Genomic DNA, 25,943 nt, shown 5'->3' on the forward strand with positions numbered 1-25,943 from the left:
TGCTGCTGTGAACATTGGGGTGCATGTATCTTTCCGAATTATAGTTTTGTCTGCATATATGCCCAAGAGTAGGATTGCAGGATCATATGGCAGCTCTATTTTTAGTTTTTTGAGGAACCTCCACACCATTCTCCATAGTGGCTGCACCAATTTACATTCTGTGGGACACTTTTGATCGTGCAAGTGGGTGCTGATAATAAGGCTGCCAGAAGAAACAGTGTGACCCGGGTCTGCCCCCAGTAAGCCTCACTCATAGGATCCAAAGGACCTTGGATTGTATTCGGAATGAGCTGGGAAGGAACTGGAGCGTTTGAGCAGGAGGTTGACGTGGCCTGCATTTTGGTGGGGTCACTCTGACTGCTGAACTGTAGGGGGTGAGGGTGGAGGCACAGGGACCAAACGAGAGATGGTGGCCGGGACAAGGTGGAGGAAGTAGAGGTGTCGGAAGAAGTCAGACTTCGGGTAGCTTTTGAAGGCGCAGATGACTGGACCTGCTGATGGACTGTATGTGGGGAGAGGAATCAAGAATGATTCAGAGATTTCTGACCCGGCACTTGGAAGGCTGGAGTTGCCGTTACTAAAATGGGGAGCACGGAGAGCAAGCACGTTTGGCAGGAAAAATCAAGAGTTTGGTTTCAGGCCTGTTGAGTTTGAGATGCCTCTCAGATCTCCAGGCAGGGGAGTGGGTTCGTACCTCGGAGATACAGATGTGGATTTCGGGGGGCAGGCAGGGGGCAGCTGGGGAAGTCATCCACGTGCAGACGGGATACCCAAGGACTAGAGAGTGGGGGCATAGACAGGAAAGAGGATAGTCCAGACTGAGCCCCAGGGTGGGTTATCCGGCTGTGAAGGTAGGCGTAATGAGGGGCATTATTAGCAAGAGAACTGAGCGGTGGCCCGGAGAGGGGGCAGTGGGGCTTGCAGGGGTCATCGCTTTCTCTTGGTGAACCTCTGCACTCTGACACTGGGGGAGGGTGGTGTTCATAGGCTACTTTCATCTTGGTAAAAACTTCTGTGTTCCACGCGGGGAGCCAAGGTGGGTGCCTGGGTGGGGCTTGGAGATGGAAACAACCCAGGTTGCCCTGTAAAAACCATGACTCCTTAGGGGCGGAGACTTACTTCCATTCCCAGGCCTAGCAACTCTACCCGCTTCCCAGAGCACCTGCCCTGGACCTCCTTCACCACGACGTCTTCCCGGACCACCAGGGTCCTCCTCTCTGAATTCCAGGGGCCTCGCTGCGCCCTGCGTGTGTGAAGCAGACTTGTGTCGTGGAAGCACAGGAGGCATCAGACCTGTGCGTGGAAGCGGAGCCCTCTGTGCGTTAGCAGCACTGGCTGAGGCTCCTCCTTCCGACCTGGGCTGGGTCCTTTGCCTCCGTTCCTCCCCCCCGCCACGGCTCCATAGCCACTGCCGTCACCAGGCTGCTGGGAGGGTCGACCCGTGAACTTTGGAGCCAGACAGGTCTAGTTTGAATCCCAGTTTGGCCACTTATGGGAATCCTGAGTAAATCATGTAGGCTCTTTATAAAGTTTTATTTTTATTTATTTATTTTATTTTATTTGTTTATTATTTTTGGCTGTGTTGGGTCTTCGTTGCTGCGCGCGGGCTTTCTCTAGTTGCGGCGAGCAGGGGCTACTCTTCGTTGCGGTGTGCGAGCTTCTCACTGCGGTGGTTTCTCTTGTTGTGGAGCACGGGCTCTAGGCGCATGGGCTTCAGTAGTTGTGGCGCACGGGCTCAGTAGTTGTGGCTCACAGGCTTAGTTGCTCACGGCATGTGGGATCTTCCCGGACCAGGGCTCGAACCCGTGTTCCCTGCATTGGCAGGCAGACCACTGCGCCACCAGGGAAGTCCCATGTAGACTCTTTAAACCTCAGTTTTATTACTGGGAGAATGGGGAGAGAAATATTTACCTTACAGGGTTAGTGTATGTTGGAAATTAATGAATGAAAAATGCCGGACGGGGTAAACAATTGGTAAATAGCAGCTGGTACCGTGATGCTGAGGAAGCTGCCCGTTACCCCGTCTGCAGGGAGCAAATGTTGGTTTAATTCATTCAAGGATCTAATTAATCTTCCTAAGGGAAAGGGGGGTGGTGGTGGCGAGCTGACTGAGCTGAGGCCCTGAGAGGTTAAGGAACTTGCCAAAACTCACACAGCTGGAAGTGACAGGGCTGGGGCTCAATTCCAGATCTTCCTGGCTCCCAAACTGGCTCTTCACACAGAGCCGGGCAGAGTGGCTATGGGTACGTACTAGATGCTCAATAAATCCAGCTAATTGACTGCCTGCAGCTTCCGCTTTAATTCCACAGGTCTCTTTTTTTTTTTTTTTGAGCTTCCTTCCCACTATGAACCATTTAGTGCAGCCCTCGCAACTCCAAGAAGCTGATCCAAGAAGCCACTTGAAAATAAATAAGAGACTGTGCCTTCTTTGTGCGAAGCCTGCATCTGTTTTTGTGTGCTGGTGAGCTCTGGGGAAACCTAGCGTAGTGCTCTGCCCACTCTGGGGAATATTTGCGTCTTACTCTTCAAATTGCCTACAACAGGCTCTTTGAAAGACGGAAAACATATTCCCCTAAGACCTGGGAATGCTAAACAGTTAATAGATCCCCAAGGGTCTTCTGGATTACTAGGATACCGACCGCTATCACGGGTCATTAAATATCAAAGTTTATGCTCAGGAGGCCAAAAAATAATCTAAGTTCTCAGTGCCTCACTTGTCTTCACGAGTACCCCAGAAACCATTTAGGTATCACACAGGTAAAACGAGAGTTGCTCGGACCGAAAGGTTGCGATCTCAAAGGTTGATCGCAGCGCGTGGCTCGGTGGTCGTGAGCCCCGCCACCGCGCCTTTGGAGCGTGCTTGTGGGCCTGTCTCCTTCTCCAAAGCTCTCTCTTTCACTTTCTCCTATTTTGGGAAGGATCAGCGCCGTCCGTCTGTCTGCTTTCGGGCGCGAGTCCTTGAGTTCCTCTTTGGTTCCTGCTGGACCTTGACTTGTTGGTTCGCTGAGGTTCTTTAAGACACATCGGGCACAGATGTTCGGGTTGGGTGACCGTGTTTCTTAGCAAAGTATCCTCAGCAAAAAGCAGGTAGAGTGGAGCCTCACCTCACCTTCCGTAGTGCTCGTGGCCATCCTGGGGACGTTTACCCTGAAAGTCTTTTTTTTTTGATTTGCCAGGGGAGCCACTTAGACATCGTTGGCTTTCTACCCCTCCATGTGTCCTTGATGTGGGGGAATTTCAAAACATACCTGGCCTCGAAGTGATTCTGTGCTGCCCCCTCTTGTATGGTTTGGGCCGGCTGTCCCTCTGTCCAGCATGGCCTGTGCCTCAGGGGGAGGGGAGTGCTGGGGAAATGGTGAGAGGTGGCGGGGGCGGGGGAGGGCACAGCATGGGGTACAGGGTCTTGGAATGAACTTTATCCTCTCGAGCGATTTGTGCATCTTTGGCCAGGTTCCTGTTAACCCAGCTGTAGATAGGCTAGATCGAGTTGTATAGATCGGTCCTGTCTGGTCATTTCACCAGTGCGTTTAGCAAAGTTGGTGAGGCTAAGACAATGGCGATCTGTGAAACCGATAATTTTGTGTCAAATAAACAACGTGACTGTTTGGCCTGGGTTTCCAGGAAAGATGAACTGTTGCAGACGTGCTATTGCCTTGGTCAGACCACATAGCCGGACTTTGGGTTCAGGAAATGTGGTCACTGACACATCAAATAACCAGTTGACTTCATCAGATTTTCACTCTCCTATTTATTGCCCTTTTCTCTATAGACCTAGAGCTGGTGTTTGACTGTTAGGGATATAAAGACCATATACTAATAGTTTAATCAGCCATCCTAGAGGGCAATGTTTCATTGCATTTGTGTGCGTGTGTGCTGTTTTCATTTTGGCTGCGCCACACGCCACGTGGGATCTTAGTTCCCCGACCAGGGATTGAACCTGTGCCCCCTGCAGTGGAAACACAGAGTCCTAACCACTGGACCGCCAGGGAAGTCTTCATTGCATTTGTGAAGCTAAGAATAGCCCAGTAGAGATTCTCTTATGGTATTTAGCTCAGTAGCATTGGCACTAATGTAGATATTTTAACAACTACACTGTAGTCCAATGAGCAGAGTCTTATTTGTGAAGGTAGGAAACAGACATAACATCACCCGAGCTGACCATCACTGCTCCTGCCTGGCTCCTTACCTCCCTATTCTCAACTATACTTACCTTTGTTTGTTTGTTTTAAAAAGTGGTCGTTAACCCAGAGAAAAGGGTATTTTTTCCCTTCCATGTAGAGTGTTGATAGATAACCTGGCAAAGGAGCATTTAATGTGCTTGTGGATACGTCTGTATACGTGGATTAAATATTTTTTAATAAAGGTGCTTAGAGGACAAACTGTGAAAAAAACAATGAAAGTTATTTCCATGAAATCATCAGTTGTTCATTGAACGTCATTTTTTTAATGCCATAAGTTTATTTACAAGCGTATCTAGTACAGTTGGATTTGTTCCTTAAAGCAGCTTTCTTTTGAACTTTACTACAGCCACTTTTTAGATCACATACAGTAAGTCCTTCAAGTTGTGAACCTTCAAGTTCACATACGCACCTTCGAGTTGTGAACTGTCAAAGGTGCGGACGTGCGTTCGCACGTCCAGTCACGTAAGTTAGTTCACGTGTCTGGCGTACGTTGTCACGTGTGTGCATCCCCTACAAGTGGTTGTGCTTTTGTGTACTTTACAGTACTGTGTAGAGTACCATAGTACAGTGTCTTTATTTCAAGCCCAGAACCTGCGCCGTCAACGGCAGGCGTGAGTGACACTGCAGCTTCCTCCGTCTCCTGTTGCTGGCGACCCTTCAGCTCTACCATCTCCCACCTCCTCTCCCTCCTCCAGTCAGTAACTCTTCCTGCCTGTTCACTCGATGGCAACCCCCGTGTGCCAGCTGTTATACTGGTGCTACTGTACTTTTCAAGGTACCGTACCGTAAGAGTAAAAATGTTTTCTTTATTTTCTGTGTTTGTTTTTTATGTATTACTTGTGTGAAAAGTGTTATAGACCTATCACAGTACAGTACTATATAACCGATTGTGTTAGTTGGGTACCTAGGCTAACTCTGTTGGGCTTAGGAACGTGCTCTCGGGATGGATCTCGTTCATATGTAGGGGGCTTACTGTACTGGAAAACATTCCATACAGAAGTAAGCTTGAGTAAACATTTGAGTGTTATGCATTATAATATACCAAGTTTATCTTATTTATTTAAAATTTTTAAAAATATTTATTTATTTGGCTGCACTGGATCTTAGTTGTGGCACGAAGGACCTTTGTTGCAGCGTGCGGGCTCCTTAGTTGAGGCATGTGGACTCTTCGTTGCGGCACGCGGGCTCCTTAGTCGCGGCATGCGAACTCTTAGTTGCGGCATGCGGGATCTAGTTCCCCGACCGGGGATCGTACCTGGGCCCCCTTGCATTGGGAGCACAGAGTCTTACCCACTGCACCACCAGGGAAGTCCCCTACCCAGCTTATTTTAAATGCAGATACTGCTTTAATGGAGTTGAGTATTTTAAACTGAAGTTTCCAGTTTGTGGGTCTCCCACCCGGCGGGTATGGGATTTGATTATATTGTGAAAGTGCCCCTCCTGCCGTCATCTCATTGTGGCTTCTTTGTTTTCGGATATAGAACATCTCTTTTGGTAGGTTCCAGTCTTTTTTGCCGGTGGTCGTTCAGCAGTTATTTGTGATGTTTTGGTGTTTTCGTGAGAGGAGGTGGGCTCGGTGGGGTCCTTCTACTCCAGCGTCTCGTCTCAAAGGAAACCGAACATCTTCATACTTAAAGCTGTGGCTGAAGGGGGTCGGAGGTGTACGTGGCACAGCTCTGCTTCTGCAGGGCTCTGAGGCCTGCCTTGATACACTCACAGCTTCTACATTGAGAACTGGTCTGGACCCAAACGAGCAAGCTATCGGATACCCAGAGAAACATGTTCTCCAGGCTGCTTTAGATCATGGCCCTTTCCTCAGGAGGGGCCACGCCCAGTTTTAGGATCACAGACCACAAAGTGCTGTCACCGCCCCCGATCCTCGCGCCAGGCTCGTCACAGGGGACAACCAGGTTCGTCCTGCGGTCTGGACGGAAGATCCTGATCTGGAAGAGAGGAGACCTGGGTTCTAGTGCCAGTTCTGCCTCGAGCTTGCTTTGTGACCTCAGACAGTGACCTCGGTCTTCACGCCGTCAGTTTTCTTTATGTAGAATGTAGGGGGCTGCAGTGCTTACTTTTTTTTTTTTTTTTTTTAACCAAGGTTAAAATGGATTGATGAAGTGTTACTTTCAAAGGCTCTGACAGATGATGGTTTTACCTCTCTTCCCAAGAACTGTGTTTTGAACATTGTGTGTCTGGATGAGTCTGGAATTTACTTTTCCTGAGGATATACTAGATAATCAACTCTCCCATCTTTCCCTTATCTTGTAAAGTCTTTTAAGTATTATAGAACCAACTCTGTATGTCTGTGTCTTTCATACTTTCAGCTATATCTGCATTTTATGTGCCCCTGCTTAAAAAATAGGACTCTCAGACAAGTCCCACTTTTGTTTTAGGAATAATGGTCAATTATTGAGTGCCACGATTTTCACATGGAAGATTCAGAAAATCCCCATGATTTCCACATGGAGGGAGGGAGCAGGCTCCCTCCCCCCACCTGTTCTTCCAGAGGAGCTGCAGGGGTCTCAGCCCCACTGCCCACAGCACGTCCCCCTTCACCACTGGAGGGACACCCGGCCCAAGCTGGGGCCACTTGGACTCTTTCCCGGGAATTGGTATTCTGAGTAGAGACACACAGGTATCTGGAGCATCACTGGCCGGCTGGTGGGGTCTCCATCGCTGCCCCGGTTCTTGGCCTTTCTGGAGCCTGGTTGTGTGCCTCTTGCTGGTTCTGTGAGCCACGCTGTAGCCTTTCCCCAAATTGCCTTTTGTCCAAATTAGGAAGGAGGAGAGGGAAAGGAAGGAAGACAGGCAGGCAGGCCCCTGATGCTAACTGAACAAACTACCTTGAGTGAAGGGCCAGTTTTCCTACTTCTTGATTTTGGCTCCCAACCTGTCACAAGTGTGGTCTCACTACACATTACCAGTAAGTAGCTTGCAGCCCTCATGACTCACCGTGGGAGTTCGAGACATCCAAAGTGGTTCACACCGCACTGTCCTATGTCGGTGTTACAGAAATGTCAACTTGCACCCACAGGTTCCCAATGTTTACTCTAAGCTCCCGTACCTGTCTCCTTGAGGACGGGTAGCCCCCAGTTTGTGGACTCGTGTTGGCACTGGGCTGGAGTTCTAGGGGCCCAGGTAACTTAGCCTGTCTCAGAAGCTGGGATGTGTTGAAACTGCTCATTTCCACAGAGGCTAGTAGACTAGGACGTTGCTGTCCACGCGGAGGGCCCCACCCTGGGCACCCTCGGAAGTTCTGCTCTCCCTCTTAACGTGTTGGCTGGGAGACTCCACCCTGCTCCCACCCACGGTCCACAGACTTCCTGCATCCTCAGGTGGACACGAGGTTTCCCACCATGTCTGCCACGAGGGCAGCAGCCTGGCCCCCCTTGGCCTATCTCTGGAAGAATGGACAAAGTTTTTAGCAGTTTAAGAGAGAGCCTCTTCCCAAAAGAAGAGGAAGCAGGGATTCGAACAGACACTTGCCCACCCATGTTCACAGCGGTGTAATTCACAGTAGCCAAAGGGAGAAACAACCCAAGTGTCCATCGACGGATGAACGGAGGGGCACAGTGTGGTCCATCCATATGATGGGATAGGGTTCAGCCTGGAAAAGGGGGGAAATTCTGACACATGCTACCACACGGATGAACCTTGAAAGCATTAAGTGAAAGAAGCCTGACCCAAAGGCCAAATATTATATGATTCTGCTTATCTGAGGTGTCCAGTGGTCAGATTCACAGAGACAGGAAGTAGAACGGTGGTTCTAATTCCAGCTGATTTACACAGTGTGAATGTAATGACGAGACCTAGTTCCTGCCAGCGTGGTGCTAGCGCTCAGCCCTCTCCTAGACGGAGTCCAGCCAGGCTCCCTGTAGCCCACTGAACCCAGCAGCCACGAGTGAGCACGGTGCTGTGATGCTCTGAGCTTCAGGCCCAGAATCAAAGGCCTTGGCTCTGGTCCAGTCTTAACCCTAACTCCCCTCTGACAGTAGACGAGTCCGTTCACTTATCTGTGGGTCTCTGTAGCCCCGTCAGCAAAATGGACATGACTCTAGGATTGGGATGAAAATATAAGAGAGAGCTTGGACATGAAGGCCTTGGATGGATGGATCGTGGTGGGATGCTGCTGACTCAGGGCTGGGGGCTAACACAGGACGCCAGCCTCCGTCCTAGGTGTGGTCTCGCCTTTGAGCTTCTGCTAGTGTGATATTCTGGAGGAACGCAGCGCCCAGGTCCTCGGCTGGAGACCAGAGCTACTACCGGGCATGCCCCCCGGTCTCACGCTTGGCCCTCCTTCCCCAGGACAGGTTACGACAACCTCAGCTTGGCTTTGGCACGTCAGCTCCATCAGACCTCACCAGCTAGCGGCTGGCAGCCTTCAGATCAGATCCTTCATCTTCCTTGTTCTCAAGGCTGATGGAGAAGAGAGAAGGGTTCAGCTTGAAAGAGTACATTGTTCTCAGCGGAGACATCAGGGGAGAGAGGCCTAGGGGTTGGTGGCTCTAGGTCCCAAACCTAGTCCCCGTGTGGCCCTAGAAAACTTTCTTGGCCTCGGGGTGCCTCTCTCTTCCTGCTCCCTTTGGACTCCATTGTTTCCTCGCTCAACAAACAAAAAGGTCTGTATTAGATACCTGTTAAGAAATATTTTTTTGTCTTAAAAGAGTCAGATGATGGGGCTTCCCTGGCGTGGAATGAGTCAGATGCCCTGGGTTTGAGAATCCCAGCTCTATTTTCTAAGGGTTCTGAGGTCTTGAGCAGATCGTACTCTCCAAACTGCCCAGGGCCTCAGAGTTCTCATCTGTAAAATAGGAAGAATATTAGCACCATCCTGAAAGGATTGTATGAAGATTCAACTAGACAACACCTGTCCAGTGCTTAGCACACGCCGGCCTGGGCAAGTGCACACGTGTTAGCTGTGATGGTCACCCTGTCATGTGCACAGGGTACCAGCCGGCCGCTGGGTGGGGCGGGTTAATGGGTGGACGGGGGCTTTGTAAGCAGTGCTGCTACCCTACCGGTCCCCTCTGGCATTTCACTATGGTCTCCCCACGGTCTTCGTAGTTAACTTTGCTGTCTCATGTTTCCCACGTCTCCCCTCCTGTGTCTCTCGTTAGTTGGCTGGGTGACGCTCTCTTCTTTTTTATTTTTTAAATTTTTAAAAATAATTTTATTTATTTATTTTTGGCTGTGTTGGGTCTTCATTGCTGCGCGCGGGCTTTTCTCTAGTTGCAGCAAGCAGGGGCTACTCTTCATTGCGGTGCGCGGGCTTCTCATCGTGGTGGCTTCTCTTTGTTGCGGAGCACGGGCTCTAGGCGCACGGTCTCAGTAGTTGCAGCTCGCGGGCTCAGTAGTGGCTCACGAGCTTAGTTGCTCCGTGGCATGTGGGATCTTCCCGGACCAGGGCTCGAACCCATGTCTCCTGCGTTGGCAGGTGGATTCCTAACCACTGCGCCACCAGGGAAGTCCCTCTCTCTCTTTTTTTTTTTTTCTCCTTTTTTAAAGGCACATTCCTAGTGGAATCTCCACTCCCCCCTCCCCCAGCCTTTTTTCCAGCGTTCAGTTTAACTGTGGAAAGTACCCCTCCCACCTCCATCCAGTCGGGAAAGAGAGTTCTGGGATCTCGGGCCTCCACTTCTCCATCCTTCTACCTGGAAAGGCGCGGGAGCGAGAGCATGGGCTTTGACTAGCTGCTGGGCCATGGTCCGCTGTGGCTCCACACCCCAGAGCTACTGTGGGCTGCGTCAGGTCTTGAGGTGGGTCCTGGTGACCTTTCTGCTGGGATGACTCCAGGGCCATCTTCTGAAACCAGGGTTTTCTTCTCTCTGTGTTGCTTCTCCAGAACTCTAGGATCTTGGAGACCCCTTCTCTGGTCCCAGAAAATGTTAGCAAAGCACTTTGTCTGAGGTTCCTGCAAGTCTGGAAAATCATCACAGCATCACACCGTCAGTGTCTGGTGAGCTCAGCAGCCTGAGGTGTGGCTGTCTGTTGCCTAAAGCAGGAATGGCTTGTGTGTGCCCTGCATGGGGCGTGGCGTGGGTCCAGAGTACATGCACGAGGCCACAGTCACGTGGATCCCTTCATTTACCACGATGCCCACCCCAGGTGTGCCAGGAGTGGATGGAGCTGAATGTCTCCTTTTGTACCTTTCTCCCCATTGCAGTAGCTAGCAGAGCACTGAGTATACAACAGGCGCTCAATAAGTGCCTGGGGATTGGTTGGTTCATTGATTCATGCATTCACTCTTCCCAGACTGCCATTGCTTACCCTTGACCGCCACTGAACTTCCTCTTTGAAAGACTCCAGGAGGGGAAAGGATCGCCCCACTGCTTTTCCACGTTCCGAAACTTGTCCCAGTCCAGCAGGATGACTGGACAAGAGAGTCTGACCCATGGGGTCCTTTACCAGGTCCACCCGAGGATGAAAGCACCTCTTCAGTGGGCATGGACCAGTTTTAGAAATCCTGGACCCTGTTACCTCTAGATTTTCCTGAAACCATCTCATTTCATCTGGGGTCTTCGTCAAAATTCCCCACGACAGAACTGTGTTTGTGGCTCTGACTGTCTTGTCATGACCCGGATGAGTAACATGGGGCCTGAAAGGTTGTGGGGTTTGTTTTGTTCTTTGTCACGATGTCCGCCCTGTACCTGTGCTACGAGGGAGTGTGAGACAAAGCTGGACCCACACTTAGGACCCTCCTTGGGGCCCACGCTGCTCCAGACCCGCGGCTGCATGGTTCACCCTCGTGTCGAGAAGGAAGAGGCTGGGGCGAGGTCAGCAGGCCTACTCGCAGGTGCCGTCTGCCCAGCTTTCCAGCTGTTCGGGGGTGTTTGGGTCTCCATGCCCCCTCTTGCTCTTATTTGGCGTATATGGGGAGGTGTTATTGGCGTTACTGGCGTTAGAGGGAGTGGCGAGCTACTCTGTGGGGTGTCGGGGAGGGTGTGGGTGGGTGAGTATGAGGTAATCGGGGAGGGATGGGCCGGTGACTAAGGTGTGCCTGACACCAGGTGATGAGGTGGCATAGCTGGACCAGGTTCTCAAGTCTAAGAGGCATGGAATTCAGGACACAGCGTTCAAATCTTCTGTCACTTACTATCTCTGGGACTTTCAGTGAGATTTTTATCCTCTAAGCCTTATTTTCCTATAGGGTTGTTGTACTAAATAAAATCATCTATATTTCATTTACTATAAATATAAGTATATGCCCGACACGCAAATATTAAGGTTACATTAATAATAGTTCCTCTTGCATCACGTTCTCTGGGGTGTCACGGCTGGAAAGGAAAGGCCGTGTCTTTGCTGTCAGAGATTCTGGTTTGCCTTAGAGACTCTCTCCCAGGTGACAGTCCCTGGCTTCATTGCTGACTGTGCCACCTCGGGTTTCTGGTGGCATCCAGGCCCTGCTGGCGTCCAGCCACGGCAGCTTTGCTCTGCGGAGCCCACATGACTGGCTCTCGGGTGCACTCCAAGGTCAGAGCCTTGCTTTTTCATCCCAGGACTCCGTGCTTGTTCCTGGCCTTTGTGGAGCCGTGCCCGGGTGTCATGACCTCCTGTTCCCTGGACAACCTGCTGTTCTCTAGTGGGACAAGGGCTCTGTCTCTGCTCAGCTCCTCTGGGGTTCATCACCTTTCTCTCTACAGACAGTGAGCTTCTTAGCAGATCGTCTGCTAAGGATCTGCAGATCTTTGGGTCCTTTACACCTATGGAACCTGTGGGACCAGCCCTCCTGGCTCGTCCTTGAACCCCACCTTCCTACAGCCCTTGAGGGTGCAGGCCTTCCCCTCTTGCCAAGTGCGTCTTAGGGCAGGTGGGAGCCCTTTCCAGCAGAGCCCTGCCCAAGCTGGAGATGGAGCTTCAGAAACACCACGTTCATTGCACCCCCTCCCCGCCATGCCTCCACTTCTCTCTTGGGTATTACTCTCAGCCCGGCCTCTCCTCTGACACCCGTCCTCCCCATCTCAGTAAGCGCAACTCCAGCCTTCCAACCGCCAGGGCAGAAATCCTGAGTCATTCTTGATTCCTCTCCCCATGTCCAGTCCCTCAGCTGAAACTTCACAATCTATCCAAAATCTGTCTGAGCAGCCAGGGGCTGCCTTTGCCCCTTGTGTGAATGTCCCTGTGGACCACGTGACACATCAGCAAGAGAATCAGATCGGAGATCAGGAGAAACGAATGCAAGTTTCACATCTGCAGTGCTGTGACCTATCATAAACTAATGAGCTGCAGTGGGTTAGTTGCTTGTTGTGTTCCAAGCACTAAGTCCTTAACGTGGATTATCTTATTCACTGTGTGACTTCACTTCTCTGTTTCCTGATCTCTAAAGAAGACGACAGCAGTTTACAGGGAGTCGGTGAGGATGCGGAGAAATAACGTAGGTGAGAGTTTTTTTAAAAAACAAAAAGCAGCAAGGGGGACTTCCCTGGTGGCGCAGTGGTTAAGAGTCCACCTGCCAACGCAGGGGACACAGGTTCGAGCCCTGGTCCAGGAAGACCCCACATGCCGCGGAGCAACTAAGCCCGTGCGCCACAACTACTGAGCCCGCGTGCCACAACTACTGAGCCCGCGTGCCACAACTACTGAGCCCGCGTGCCTAGAGCCCGTGCTCCGCAACAAGAGAAGCCACAGCAATGAGAAGCCCGTGCACTGCAACGAAGAGTAGCCCTCGCTCGCCGCAACTAGAGAAAAGCCCGCGCAGCACTGAAGACTCAACGCAGCCAAAAATAAAATAAATAAATTTAAAAAAAAGTATCATCTGAAATAAAAAAAAGAAAGCACCAAGGGCTGTACTTATGCTGTATTTTCACCAAAGAGCCAAAGAGATGCTCTCCAGGCCTTTGAAGAGTCCACATAGCACAGAGGAGAGATGTTGGCAGAGTTCCGGCTGATGGTGAATTTGATAGCCCAGCTTTGTGAGGGCAGAATGTGAGGCCCACGGTGGTGCTTTATCTGTCACCTGAGATCGGGGTGTCTGTCTCCTGGCACAAATGTGACACCTGTTGCAGGAGAAAGGGGCCCTGGCAGCTGGCGCTCTGGCCAGGAGCAGGAGTTCACTTACCGGAGGGCAGGTGACAAGTGTCAATAGTTAAATCAGCACATTCTTCAGCTCCTAGTTCCCCCAGGGGGCTAAGTGGGGCCAGGGTACCTCTGGCAGGGTTAACACAGCGGAAAAGCTCCACACCCTGCCTGACGCCTGCTATGCACTCAGTGAATATTAACGGGGTTGGGAGGATAGGTGGGTGACGGGAGGGGCGCAGAGAACGCCAGGCAGCAGAGAGGAAGTGCTGTCTGTTACCCCCACCACTGAGTCGCTGCTGCCTATGGTCGTCTTGCTTCTTTGCCCAGAGGAGAGAGGCGGTGACTGGCCGTTTCCGGTTTTTATAAAATTCTCGAGGTGCTGGGACCCACATCTTCTGACGCCCAGGTCCAAAACCCTGAACTCAGACGTTGTTGGGGGACGGGGTGCTAGTTGTGTCTGACACGCACAGTATTTAATCCTCACGGCAGGGGCAGGGGTCTTATCTCCACCAGCCAGAGAGATAAGACCAGAGAGGTTCAGTTACTTGCTCAAGCGGTTACCATTTATAATGGTGGCCATCCATGGAGAGCTTCCTGACTCCAAGTCTTCTTGTCTTTTCCACACTGTGAAGTCTGCCAAGGGCGTTTCCTGCTCCTTGAATTGCTAAAGGCTGGGCTGTTGACTGTCTCAGCTCCAAGTAATTTCAAAGCCATCCAGACGCACCTGTGACCTGGGCAGGGCCTGGTTAGGTTTAACCCCTGACATCCCCTCCGTTCTGTGGATTTGTCCTTGTTTACTGGGAGAGCCACCTGTTACCCTCTTTTAAAGAGAAATAGAGCCAGGCACAAGTTAAAGGTGATGGACAGGTTTGATTCAGTACTACCACAGTGTGGGAAAGAGACCGAGGTATCGAGCTGAGCTCGGTTCCAAAGGCAGCCAGGGATTTACAGCCCACAAGCAGCGCGATGGGTCAGTGGATGGAGAATTGCCAGGAGGAGACATCAGGTTGGGGGGTTCTTGCTAGCCCAGCCTAGCAGCATCCTGGCTACCTGATTGGGTTCAGGTATCAAGGGTGGAGGGTTTTGTAAACAGAGTTAACAGGATTCTTCCTAAAATCTGGGCTGGGCAGGCCAAGGACAGGGCCCAAGGACCACGGCCTAGTTGAAAAGAGTGCTCAGAGGAGCCCTTCCAAAGTTTGGTCCAGGAGACAGTGTTCCTTGTCACTTCCCAGTAAATGCAAGGACACGGCATAGTGAAGACCACGGGAAGAGTCCATTGACCTTGGGGTGACCTGTCTCACTTTCCAGGAGTCAAAGAATTTGGCTGTCACTGAAAACTAGTGTGTGGGAAAGAACGTGCCTGGGAGACACGCCGGAACTCTCTCGGATGCGGCAAATTGAATTTTTTTTTTTTTTTTTTTGCGGTACGCAGGCCTCTCACTGTTGGGGCCTCTCCCGTTGCGGAGCACACGCTCCGGATGCACAGGCTCAGCGGCCATGGCGCACGGGCCCGGCCGCTCCGCGGCACGTGGGATCTTCCCGGACCGGGGCACGAACCTGTGTCCCCCGCATCGGCAGGCGGACTCTCAACCACTGCGCCACCAGGGAAGCCTGGCAAATTGAATTTTTAGGGTTATATCCTCACAACCTTGTCTACAAGTAGGTCGTTTTCAGCCACAAAGTCAAGGAAGAGGTGACCCAGTCGTTCTGAGGCAGAAGCAAGGCAGCGCCTCCCCTCCCCTCCCACGGTACGACTCACTTGTCCCCCAAGCCCCTGAGCCTCCAGCTACAAACCCACAGTCCCCGGGGCCTGGGCAGGGATGGGGCTCCTTTGTTAGCAGTGTCTTAGACTGGTTAGCTCAGGAACACCAGGCAGGAAGGTAGGGCTGGGTCTGGGAACATTCTTTCTCTTTCTTTCTCCCTCCCTCCCTCCCCTTCACATCACCGCACTGGCTCTGGGAGCCTCTTCCCCAGAACATCTCTCTGCGTCGAACTAGTCTGACCTGTTTCTGCCTGCCCACTGGCCAGCCATGGAAACAGCAGAGACCTTGATGGCAGAAGGATAAACCTGCGGAAGTCCCGATAAACATAACACGAGTGGACGGTTAATGTCTGCGCAGAAACCCAGGGGCACAGATCCCCAGCGGACGCTCTGCCCCCGGGTCTCCTCCAGGTCCACGCCAAACAGCATCCACGGGAGAAAACGTAGGCGGGAAGAGGAAACGCTGGCTGGTGAGGCAGGCAGGCTCTCTGTTCCGATGCCCGCTTCGAAACGGCGGACTCCGTGACCTTCAGCCCTGGGCTTCTCTTCCCCATCTGTGAAGCGGGGGTAATCAGACCTCGCCCAGATGGGATCATGCCTGCGAGGTGCTGAGTAAACCCTGTGGAGCACCCAGCATGTAACTGGGTGAGAAAAGCTCCCCCGCCGCACCCCACATTCCACCCACCTTCCTGGAGGTATTCACACACACACACTCTGGCAAAGCGCTGATGTCCACCTTCTGTGGGCTGTGCTCTTTCCTCTGTGTCTGGTTGGCTGGCTGTGCCTCTACTGGTGCCCGCCTGGGGGTCCTAGGATGCTTCCGCTTCCAGGCATCTCTTGGCTCACGGTGGCCAGTGGTGCCAGTCTACCTCCCGGGCAGCGCCCACGGCAGTGTCCTGGGAGCATCTTGATGAAGCTGTTGGAGAGCTTTCTGCGCTTTTCCAGTGGGTTCCATCTGAATTCTTGGGTTCTAGCCTTAGCTTTGTCACTACAGTGGTCCTACCTGATCCATGATTTCACCTTCAGTGGTTCCTGTTACCCAAGGTCAACCAGGGTCTGAAAATACTAAATGGGAAATTCTAGAAATAAACAATTCATAAGCTTTCAAGTGTGTACCGGTCTGATCGGCATGATGAAATCTCACGCTGTCCTGCTCCATCTTGCCCAGGAAGTGAGTCACCCCCTTTCTCCAGCCCCTCTCACCGTTAGTCATTTAGTAGCTGCCTCGGTTACCAGAGGGACTGTCCTGGCATCGCAGCGCTTGTGTTCAAGTGACCCTTATTTTACTTAACACTGCCCCCACGGTACAACGGCGGTGATGCTGGAAATTCACATTTGCCAAAGGAAAGCCATAAGGTGCTTCTTTTGAGTGAAAAGGTGAAACTTAAAGAAAGAAAAAAACCGTATGCTAAGGTTGCTAAGATCTACGGCAAGAGCGAATCTTTTCTCCGTGAAATTGTGAAGAAGGGAAAAGAAATTTTTGCTGGTTTTGCTGTCGCACCTCAAACTGCAAAAGCTACAGCCACAGTGAATGATAAGTGCTCCATTAAGATGGCAGAGGCATTCAATTTGTACAATAAAATATTTTGAGAGAGACTCATTCACACAACTTTTATTACAATATATTGTTATAACTGTTCTATTTGAGTTTTAGTCAACATTACTAATCTCTCACGGTGCCTAATTTGTAAATTCAACTTAATCATAAGTATGTATAGGAAAAAACATCGTATATATGGGGTTTGGTACTACGTGTGGTTTCAGGCATCCACTGGGGGTCTTGAGTGTATCCCCTGTGGACAAGGGGGTCAACTGTGTTTGCTAAGTGACTCCAGACAGCTGGGCTTCCATTTCCTTACCTGAAATGAGGACTAGGTGGTCTTGAAGGCTCCTCCCAGCTCTTGGTTGCCTGTAATTCTGCCTTACGGTTCCACAAAGTTTCCATCCTGCCCGAGCGTCCCCCTGACCTGTGGGCAGCCCCAGCCCCCAGTGGACAGCAGTGCTGACCACTGAGCTCTGATTCTCCCCCCCAAACCCTCAGCGGCTCCTTGCCCCTCTGCGTGGCTGTGAATGCACGTGTGTCTCCCTCATTCTCACCGTGGTTTGGCTGTTACCTTCCCAGATGTGTGAAAGCCCACCGGCTCCAGGGCCTCAGGGCACAGATGTCAGCCGTCACACACAGCCTCTAGATGCATCCAGGAGGATCTGGGCCTCAAGTCTCATATCTCCAGCTGTTTATAATTCTGACAGGCAAACGCCAAATCCTGGCCCACGGTCTCCTGGCGCCCCCAGCTCTGGGTCCATCCAGCAGCCCAGCGACTAACCGTGGGCAGGGGGAGGGCCCGCCGTCAGATAGCCCCACTATCTCCCTGGCTCGGGGGCAGGGAGGTTGTGAGGGGAAAGCTCAGCTCGGCCGCCGTGCACCCAGTGGCTTTTGGGCGAAATTGGCCTCGACAGGCAGCCTGTGGTGGTCACATGGCAGGACAAAGCTCCGGGTTCACCTGACCTGGTTCCTCCTCTGAATTGGGAAAGACAGCGAGTCCTAACAGGAGATGAGCTCACGCCCTCGCTGTCTGCCGTGTTGACCTTGGCCGAGGTTGTAACTGTCCCCCTACACTCCACCCCACTTCATACCCACCCCAAGACGAGGGCTCAGGAGCCACAGAAGGTACACGATTACCTCTGTTATTACGCCCTGAATCTCGCAGATTTATGAGGTCTTCAGGTCTTGCTGACCTTGTTCCTCTCTTCTTCTTTCCCTTCCTCAGGATATGGCAGCTGGAGAGAATTGGCCAAGGCTCTGGCCAGCAGGAACATTCCGGCTGTGGATCCAAATCTCCAGTTCTACCGTCCCCAGAAGCTGGGCCTCAAGGTACGTGGCAGGGTCAGCCCGTCCTCCCTGCTGGCGCGTTAACGTGGGTCCTCGGCTTCTGCTGCCCACAGAGCCTTAAGGGCATCCTCACGTCCTGTGTTAGGAGAGGGCAGAGCAGAGGGAGTCCCTGGATGGCAGGCTGGCCTCATGGGCTCTCCTGGCTTCGTGGGTAGAGACGTCCATTGTGCCTTCCCCAAAGCCTTGTCGCATAGTTCAAGATGCCCAAGTCTGAGCCATCCAGGCATGTGGCCTCCGTCAACAGCCTGAGCTGGACCAGCACCTCTCGCCTCTTGCCGGGATGAAGACTGGGCTGGTACATTAGTGACAGTCCCAGGTGCTTGCCGCCAAGAGTCAGAGATGATGCGGTAGAGACGGCCCCTCCCTGCAAATAGCTGGGGGACAGATTTGTACTGGAGCATTTTCCCTATGGTGTTTCTTAGGCTGATGGTCCCTAGAAGCTGCTCTGGGTGGGGATTAGGGAACTTGAGGTCCAGTTCAGCCTGGAGCCCTAAGGTTGAGCCTCTGAGCCTAGAACAGACCTGGATCTCCAAGGCCGGACCAGAGCCAAACTGCACCCATGGACCTGCAGGGTAGGGAGGGGGTGGGGTGTCTCCCCCAAGGGGGCTCCCACTTGTTAGGACAGATGAGTCACAGGAGAGGGAGGCAAGGTCCCTGCCCTCAGGAGAGCCTGGTCTAATTAGAAAAAATTTTTCCATATGGGAAGACTGAGAAAAGTCAGGAAAGTAGAAGCACCTCAGGGTTATACATTGGAGGTATATTCCTAAGGGATATAGTGTGAGCCAGAAAGGGGAGTGTCCGTAAGTTGATAAGCCTCCGACAGCAGGGCTGGGTCTCCTGACCCTCTGCTTCCACAGGCACTTTCAAGGGGCCCCGATCCTGCTGTCACCCTAATATTCCCACCAAGTTCATTCTCTGTTCTGCCAGGACCAAGACTCTGCAAGAGGTGGCGGGGGGAACAGCAGCTACCTGAAGTGGAATAAGCCGGTCCCCTGGCTGTCAGAGGTGAGGCTGCTCTTGGAGAGGCTTAAAAACAGTGTTTATAGAGAATTCCAGAGGCTCCAGAAAATTTTCTTCTAGTGGTTGTTATAAAAATTTTTCATCTAATTTGAAGAAAAAAATGAAAGCGTTCCAGGCTCATTGAATTTTCTTCCTTTAGAGAAGCTCTAACATTTGCAGGGGACCTACTGGGTGCCAGGCTTTGTGCATAATCTCCTGTCAGCTTTATGACCCTATAGGATAACACAATGTCCTCATTTTATGGGTGAGGAAAGCAAAGCTGAGGAAAGCTACAGGACTTTCATGTCCATGTTAATCCCCAGTTATAAAATTCGGCTTCCCAAACTTTCATGGACCATTAAATCCCATAAGATATTCCAGGCAGAATGGAATCCATTGTTAAATTCGGTTTCAGATCTATAGACATCCACTCCCTGGAAATACACATTAGCACATGAAAGGCTCTGAGTTCTGCGGTCATCTGTTTGACTTGGTTTGTTAGCTCAGCACGTACCAAACTTATTTGCCTCCAGAACTACCGTTTCCCGCGAACCATTAATATTCTGTGAAACCAGTGATCTAAGGGACATATACTAGGAAACTCCGCTTTAGACATTTTTTTTTTTTTTTTTTTTTTTTTTTTTTTGCGGTACGCGGGCCTCTCACCGCTGTGGCCTCTCCCGTTGCGGAGCACAGGCTCCGGACGCGCAGGCTCAGCGGCCATGGCTCACGGGCACAGCCGCTCCGCGGCATGCAGGATCCTCCCGGACCGGGGCACGAACCCGCGTCCCCCGCATCGGCAGGCGGACTCTCAACCACTGCGCCACCAGGGCAGCCCTAGAAAACTTTTATAGGAAGCAGTTAAACGTGTGAATGAAAGCGTCATCGTACCTTTGGTTACATAGGGTTTGACAGATTATTTTTCTTTCAGTGAAGAAGCAGAGGCTCGGGGTTAATCACATACGCAAGAGCACCTTGAGTAAAAGCTTGTGCAGAGACTCCAGAGCAGCGTGGTGCTTTGGGGGTGAACGTTTTAAATTTAGGTTTTGTATCGTGCAACTTGTCCAAGCCTTTCTTGGCTGGGTGCTGTCAGCCAGCCCGTCATCTCGTCCACACCTGTCACAGGTTGACCTCTTCCACCTGGGTGATTTTATTTCCAGTCCACCCATTTGCCGTGGGGCGGGCGTGAAGGATGCGGTGTCATACAAAATATGATGGTGGGTTATCTACACCGTGAAATTGCCTCTGTTTAAACCCTGAGAGAGGATGGATTACAACACCGGCACACCTGTACCAGGTGATATCATCAGGTAATTAGGCCCTGCCCCGCCCCACCTGGAAATGGCATTGTGAAAACCATTGGTCCAGCGATCCAGCCTTCTGTCCTTTGAGGCCAGCTGGATTATTTACTTATTTATTTTTGGCCTCGCCTCTCAGGATCTTAGTTCCCCAGGAATCAAACCCGTGCCCCCTGCAGTGGAAACGCGGAGTCCTAACCACTGGACCGCCAGGGAAGTCCCTGGATCATTTTTCTTAATGAACCAATGATTTTGAAAGATTATAACTACATAATAATCTGCATTTATTAATCATTAGTTTTCTTACCTTTTTTGTCCAATCAAGGATGGAGATATATACGTATATATCTCCATGACAGCAGTGACAAATAGTAAATAGTGATTAAAATAGGATTGACTTTTTAAAGAAATAGTTGATCTTTTAGTAAGTGTGTTTAGCCTTTTGGTGGTAAATGCCTGATTTCCACTGACTTTGTCCTTTTATTATTAAAAGTGGCTTATAGGGAATTCCCTGGCGGTCCAGTGGGCCCTCACTGCCGAGGGCCGGGGTGCAATCCCTGGTCGGGGAACTAAGGTTCCACAAGCCACGCGGCGTGGCCAAAAGAAAACAAAAAGCGGCTTATAAAATCCTCATTACAGTCTTCATGGATCTTCAGGGAATCGCTGATCCAGTCTCCTTATCTTACCGGCAAGGATAATTAGGCCCTGAATGTTTAAATAACTAGCACATGCCGTCTGCCAGCTGCAGTGGTGCCCTCTCCTCCAGCCCGTCGTGGGGACCTCGGTTCCCCTCTCCTTACCTGTCTCCTGCCTTTTGACATACGGTTTCAGCAGGAAGTGCTCAGGTGAAGGACACATGTCATTTATTGAACATCTGCTAGCTGCACTGTTATTGCCCCTTTCCTGGCGATGGCTCCAGAGGGGTTGACTCAGTCACTCCCCCAAGGTGGCGTAGCTCCTGCAGCCCTGCCCTGCCGGTGAGCACGGACAGAACACGGGAAGGCTGACCGTGGTCTCTCCCTTGACCGTCTCCCCGCCCCAGCCCTTGGCCGGCAGCTCAGCGTCTCCGAGGCCAGCAGTTGCTCTCAAGTGCAGCAGGCTTAGTCCACTCCCTGTGAGACCGGGAGTGGACGGCTGGTGGGCTGGGCTTCATGGGGTAACCGCTCTCAAAGACTTGTCCCTGTCGGCCCAGATCATAAGACACTGACTAGCAAACTCCACCAATTAACAAACCTCAGTGCCAGTTTATTCACTTAGCAGTCAGTATACGGTCCACTGACCAGACACTGCTGCTCAGGCCGCTACCCCCAGAAAACCAGAATAATTATAAGAAGGAAATTTGGTGAACGCAGAATCAGATCAAAGCAAGTCAGAGTCCATGGGTGACGTCCTGCGGGCTTGGTGAGGTGGCGTCTCTCTCCTGAGAGGAGGGCTGGCACCTTGATTCCCCTTCTCAGGCTCCCCCCGCTTTTTTCTCAAACAGTTTCATTGAGATATAGTTCATATACCATATAATTCACCCATTTCACGGGTACAGTTCAGTAGCTTTTAGTATATTCATAGAGTCGTGCATCCATCGCTTTCAATTTAGAACATCTTCCTCACCACTAAGGAACCCGCTCCCCTGTTGGCCATCACCCCTTCACTACCCCCCGGCCCCCAGCCCCCAGCAAGCACTGATCTACCGTCTCTCTAGACCTGCCTGGTCCGGACACTTCATATAAAGGGAATCGTACGCTCTGTGTGGCCTTTTGTGTCTGGCTTCTCTCACGTGGCATTAAGTTTTCGAGGCCCATCCATGTGGCAGCGTGTATATCAGAACTGTGTTCATTTTTTTGCTGAATAATCTTCCACTGTGTGGATGGACCACATTTTATTATCCTCGACAGATGCGTATTTGGGTTGTTTCTTCTTTCGGCTCTTGGGAATAAAGCTGCCGTGAACGTTTCTGTACGGGTTTCAGAGCGGATCAGGCTGCCCTTTATTCAGGGCCCTGAACCACCACCATCATACACGTTGTCACCGTGGGGAGACACAAGTGACACCACAGTTCAATTACAAACCATCTGTTCCAATGGGGATAATTCCCTCCATCAGAATTTCACCAGACGGGCCTCGGGCCCTGTCTTCCAAATCTAGAGCCACCTCTTATCCTCTTGGAGCTGGGACCCCCTGGATTCCCAGTGGGAGCTCCCTCAAGGGGCAGGTGTGAACAGGAATCGAGTGGCTCGGGTGGGCTTCCCTGGTGATGCAGTGGTTGAGAATCCGCCTGCCAGTGCAGGGGACACGGGTTCAAGCCCTGATCCGGGAAGATCCCCCGTGCCGCGGAGCAACTAAGCCCGTGCGCCACAACTACTGAGCCTGCGCTCTAGGGCCTGCGAGCCACAACTACTGAGCCCACGTGCCACAACTACTGAAGCCTGCGGCGCCTAGAACCCGTGCTCCACAACAAGAGAAGCTACCGCAATGAGCAGCCCCCGATTACCGCAACTAGAGAAAGCCCATGTGCAGCAATGAAGACCCAACACAGCCAAAAATAAATAAATTTATTAAAAAAGAAAAAATAGTAGCTCGGGTGCTAGAAACTCTGAACGGGAGTCCGGTGTGTAGGAACTGGTGACCTCACTGTCCTGCTGGGTGGAAGTCCCGTGGTCCAGCCAGGTGTGCTGGTCTCGGGCTGGCCAAGCAGCAGCATGGTCTGTGCTCACACCCGTGCTGGGCTGCTCACCCCTCCTGGAGGTGGACCTCGCCGCCTCGCCTTCGTACCCTCTGCATCTCAGCCTCTGCAGTAGCCCTGGCACAGGTGGCTCGTTTGTCTGCATGTCTCTCTCCTCTGAGGAACCCTTTTCATCTTTGCGTCATCACTGGTACAAAGCAGACACTTGATGCTTATAGGATAAATGAAGGAACATATGGTTCCAGACTTAGCTTCTCCAAGCATGTGTTCACTCAGATCATTAAGATGTGCAGGGAACCCACAGGAGGGAGCTGGAACTCTGCCTGGGGAAGTTGCAGAAGCCTAGGGAGAGAGATTTGAAAAGAACCTTGAAGGGTGAGCTGGAGTTTGCCGGGTGGGGAAGAAAGGAAAGGAAAGGGCCTTCCAAGCTGGAAGCAGCATTTGCAAAGGCAGAGGCGTGTGCGCTGGGTGTAGGTATGGCCGGGAGTGTGGTGAGGTGAGGCTGGGAAGGCAGGGTGAGGTTTTGTCCAGAAGCCTCTGGGAACCCTCGGAGGTGTGAACTGGCAGAGTGGCGTGATCAGATCTGTCTTTAGAAAGACAGTTCTACAGGCAGCGTGAGGAGTCAGTGGTGGGAGATGCCTCCATCCGGTCGGGAGGCTCTGTGAGCCCAGCGAGGCCTGGCAGGGACCCTGTGGTGGGTGGAAGGCAGTGGACGTGGTGGGTGAGCACCCACCAGGCTGCATCCGCACCCCCAGAAGCCCTCCCACTTCCACAGGGTTCATTGCTGTGTGTCCTGAGGGGCTCAGTTTACCTCTCTGGGCCTCAATATTCTCACCTCTAAAATGAGAGGGTTCAGGGGACTTCCTTGGTGGTCCCGTGGTTGGGACTCTGCGCTTCCACTGCAGGGGGCGCAGGTTCGATCCCTGGTCAGGGAGCTAAGATCCCGCATGCTGTGTGGCGTGGCCAAAAAATAGAAAGAAATAAAAAATAAAATGAGAGGGTTCAACAGGTATTTTCTCCACTGCTTGTAGGCAGAAGTTTCCAATCCGTCTTTGGCCGTGGGCGTGTTCTGGGTGTGGGAGTAACCAGTACTCTTCCCTGGGCCTTAGCTCTGCTGGACAGTGGAGAGAGGGGGCAGAGGGCAGTGCCGACAAGCCAGAGTCCCATGTCCCTGCCCGACACAAAGTCTCCAAAGCTTGGAGGGACACGGGCCCCGGGGTGGTGGTGGGGGTCACCAGTCAGGGCCTGGGGAGGAAGAAGGTGCCCACTGGTCCCTCGGGGATGGTGTCCATCCCCTCCTACAGCCTGAGGGCAGGTGGAGCATGGTTGGGGGGCTGGCCGTGTGCTGAGTCAGGGCCTAGCCCCCGGGGATGTGGACAGTCCTCCCCCTGCTTGGGTTTCCTCTGCCGCTACCTAAGCAGGGCCCTGAGGGGCAGGTGGGGGGCTAGCCCAGCTCCTTCCTCCTTTCCCTGCCCAAGCCCTTGTAGCTTCTGGCCTCCTGGCTGAGCACAGCAGACTTCTGGGGGCGAGTCTCCCGGGAGGGGCATGGGGGAGACAACTGAGTCTTGTAAAAGGGACTTAGGAATTTCCCCAGAAGTAACACAATGTCCCCATTCTTTCATTCCAAGAAGCCCTAGCCCGACCCCCACCTACCCAGCCCATATTCTCTCTCCCACCCGTCCCAGCCCCCCACTCATATTCTGGGGAGCGACGGCTGCTACCCGCGGTCCCGGTCCCGGGAAGAACCAAGTTGCTGAGGGGACGGGGTGACGGGCTCTCCGCATGGGGAAGGGACAGTCCTGTCAGTGGGCCCTCCCCGGCCCCTTCTCTCCCCCGTCATCCCTCCCTGCGGATCTCTTGGTGCAGCCCTTCTATCTGGGCTTCCAGTCTGGGTGTCCCTTTCTCCTCTGTCTTCCTTAAGGGCGGCTCGGATGACGGTGGGAAGGGCAGGGCCTGTTTGTGTGGCCTGATTGGGGCCCACTTCCCACAACCTGGTGATTAAGCTGGGGAGGGGTGCAGGGAGTGGGGAAGGGCTGAGATGGGGTGATCTGAAGCCCTTTGTCAGGATAATTTGAGACCTTGTTCCCACCCCCCTCCCCTCTCCGACTCCCCACCCTTCCACCCACTCAGGGTCCAGTCTGCTGCCCTTGCCCTCCCCTCCCCTCCAAGGGGGGCCCTGTGCTCCAGGCCTCCAAGCTCAGTCCCGTGCCCACCAGCCCCACAGCCGAGAAGGGGAGGCAGGTACCTCCTTGCTCCTACCTTCCCAGGTTTGCCCCGAAGGCCCAGGCACCTGGTGGGCATCCCAGCAGAGGCCTGGGCAGCTGAGGCTCTGAGCTCCCAGGAGAGCCGTCAGAGCCCTTCTGCCGTTGGGGCCCCCAGACCTCCTGCAGCTTTGCCAGCTGCTTCCCCACAAGGGCAGCCAGTAGCACGAAGACCACGGGTGGATGAGGTTTCACCCAGACAGCTGTGCGGGTGTCCTCTTACGAGGCAGTAGGGGAGGGAGAGCGGGTCCGGCTGAAGCCCCAGCCTGGCACCTCCCTCCTGCCATTCTGTCCTGGCTGTTACTCCCCCTGCCTGGGGGATGCAGACCAGCCCACTTCCTGCATGGAAAGAGCCGGAAGTGTGTATATGTGCGTGTACATGCATGTGGGCGTGTGGACACGTGCAAGGACAGAAAAACAGCCCCAGGCCTCAGGGCCAGGCCACGGGGATGAGGTTCCCCAGGCAGCCATGGGTGCTGAGGATGGGAGCGGGACTGGCGTGGACCATGACCTTCAACAGTGAGGAGCGCTTGGGCTGGGGCTGCAGGCCGGCCCCATCTCACGCTCACACCCTGTCCCTGCCCCGTGCAGTTCCGGGGCCGCGTCAACCTGCACGTGTTTGAAGACTGGTGCGGCAGCTCCATGCAGCAGCTGCGGAGGGACCTCCACTTCCCCCTGTACCCACACGTGAGTGCCTCCTCCCCCGCTGCCCTCCTGCCCCGCTCCTGGCGCTCACGCCTGCACCCCGCTTCTGTCTTCCTCACCTTCCCTTGCTTTTGTTCTGGTTCGTTTCTTTTCCTTTATCCTGTGGACCCCCTTCTAACGCCCACAGTGTCTCCCTTGTTCCCTTCCCAGGGATT

At 52.7% G+C, this 25,943-nt stretch overlaps 1 protein-coding gene across 1 annotated transcript in view; it reads left to right on the forward strand.

The window, feature by feature from the left end:
• Positions 1 to 25,943, forward strand: part of B4GALNT3 (beta-1,4-N-acetyl-galactosaminyltransferase 3) — a 91,478-nt gene that overhangs the window by 51,633 nt on the left and 13,902 nt on the right. The window contains exons 2-4 of the mRNA XM_032647283.1: positions 17,727 to 17,830; positions 18,776 to 18,853; positions 25,675 to 25,770. Coding sequence (XP_032503174.1) covers positions 17,727 to 17,830; positions 18,776 to 18,853; positions 25,675 to 25,770 — 278 coding nt within the window. The remainder of the gene's footprint in view (positions 1 to 17,726; positions 17,831 to 18,775; positions 18,854 to 25,674; positions 25,771 to 25,943) is intronic.

The sequence above is a fragment of the Phocoena sinus genome, chromosome 10 (genome assembly GCF_008692025.1).
Source record: "Phocoena sinus isolate mPhoSin1 chromosome 10, mPhoSin1.pri, whole genome shotgun sequence".
Taxonomy (NCBI): Eukaryota; Metazoa; Chordata; class Mammalia; order Artiodactyla; family Phocoenidae; genus Phocoena; species Phocoena sinus.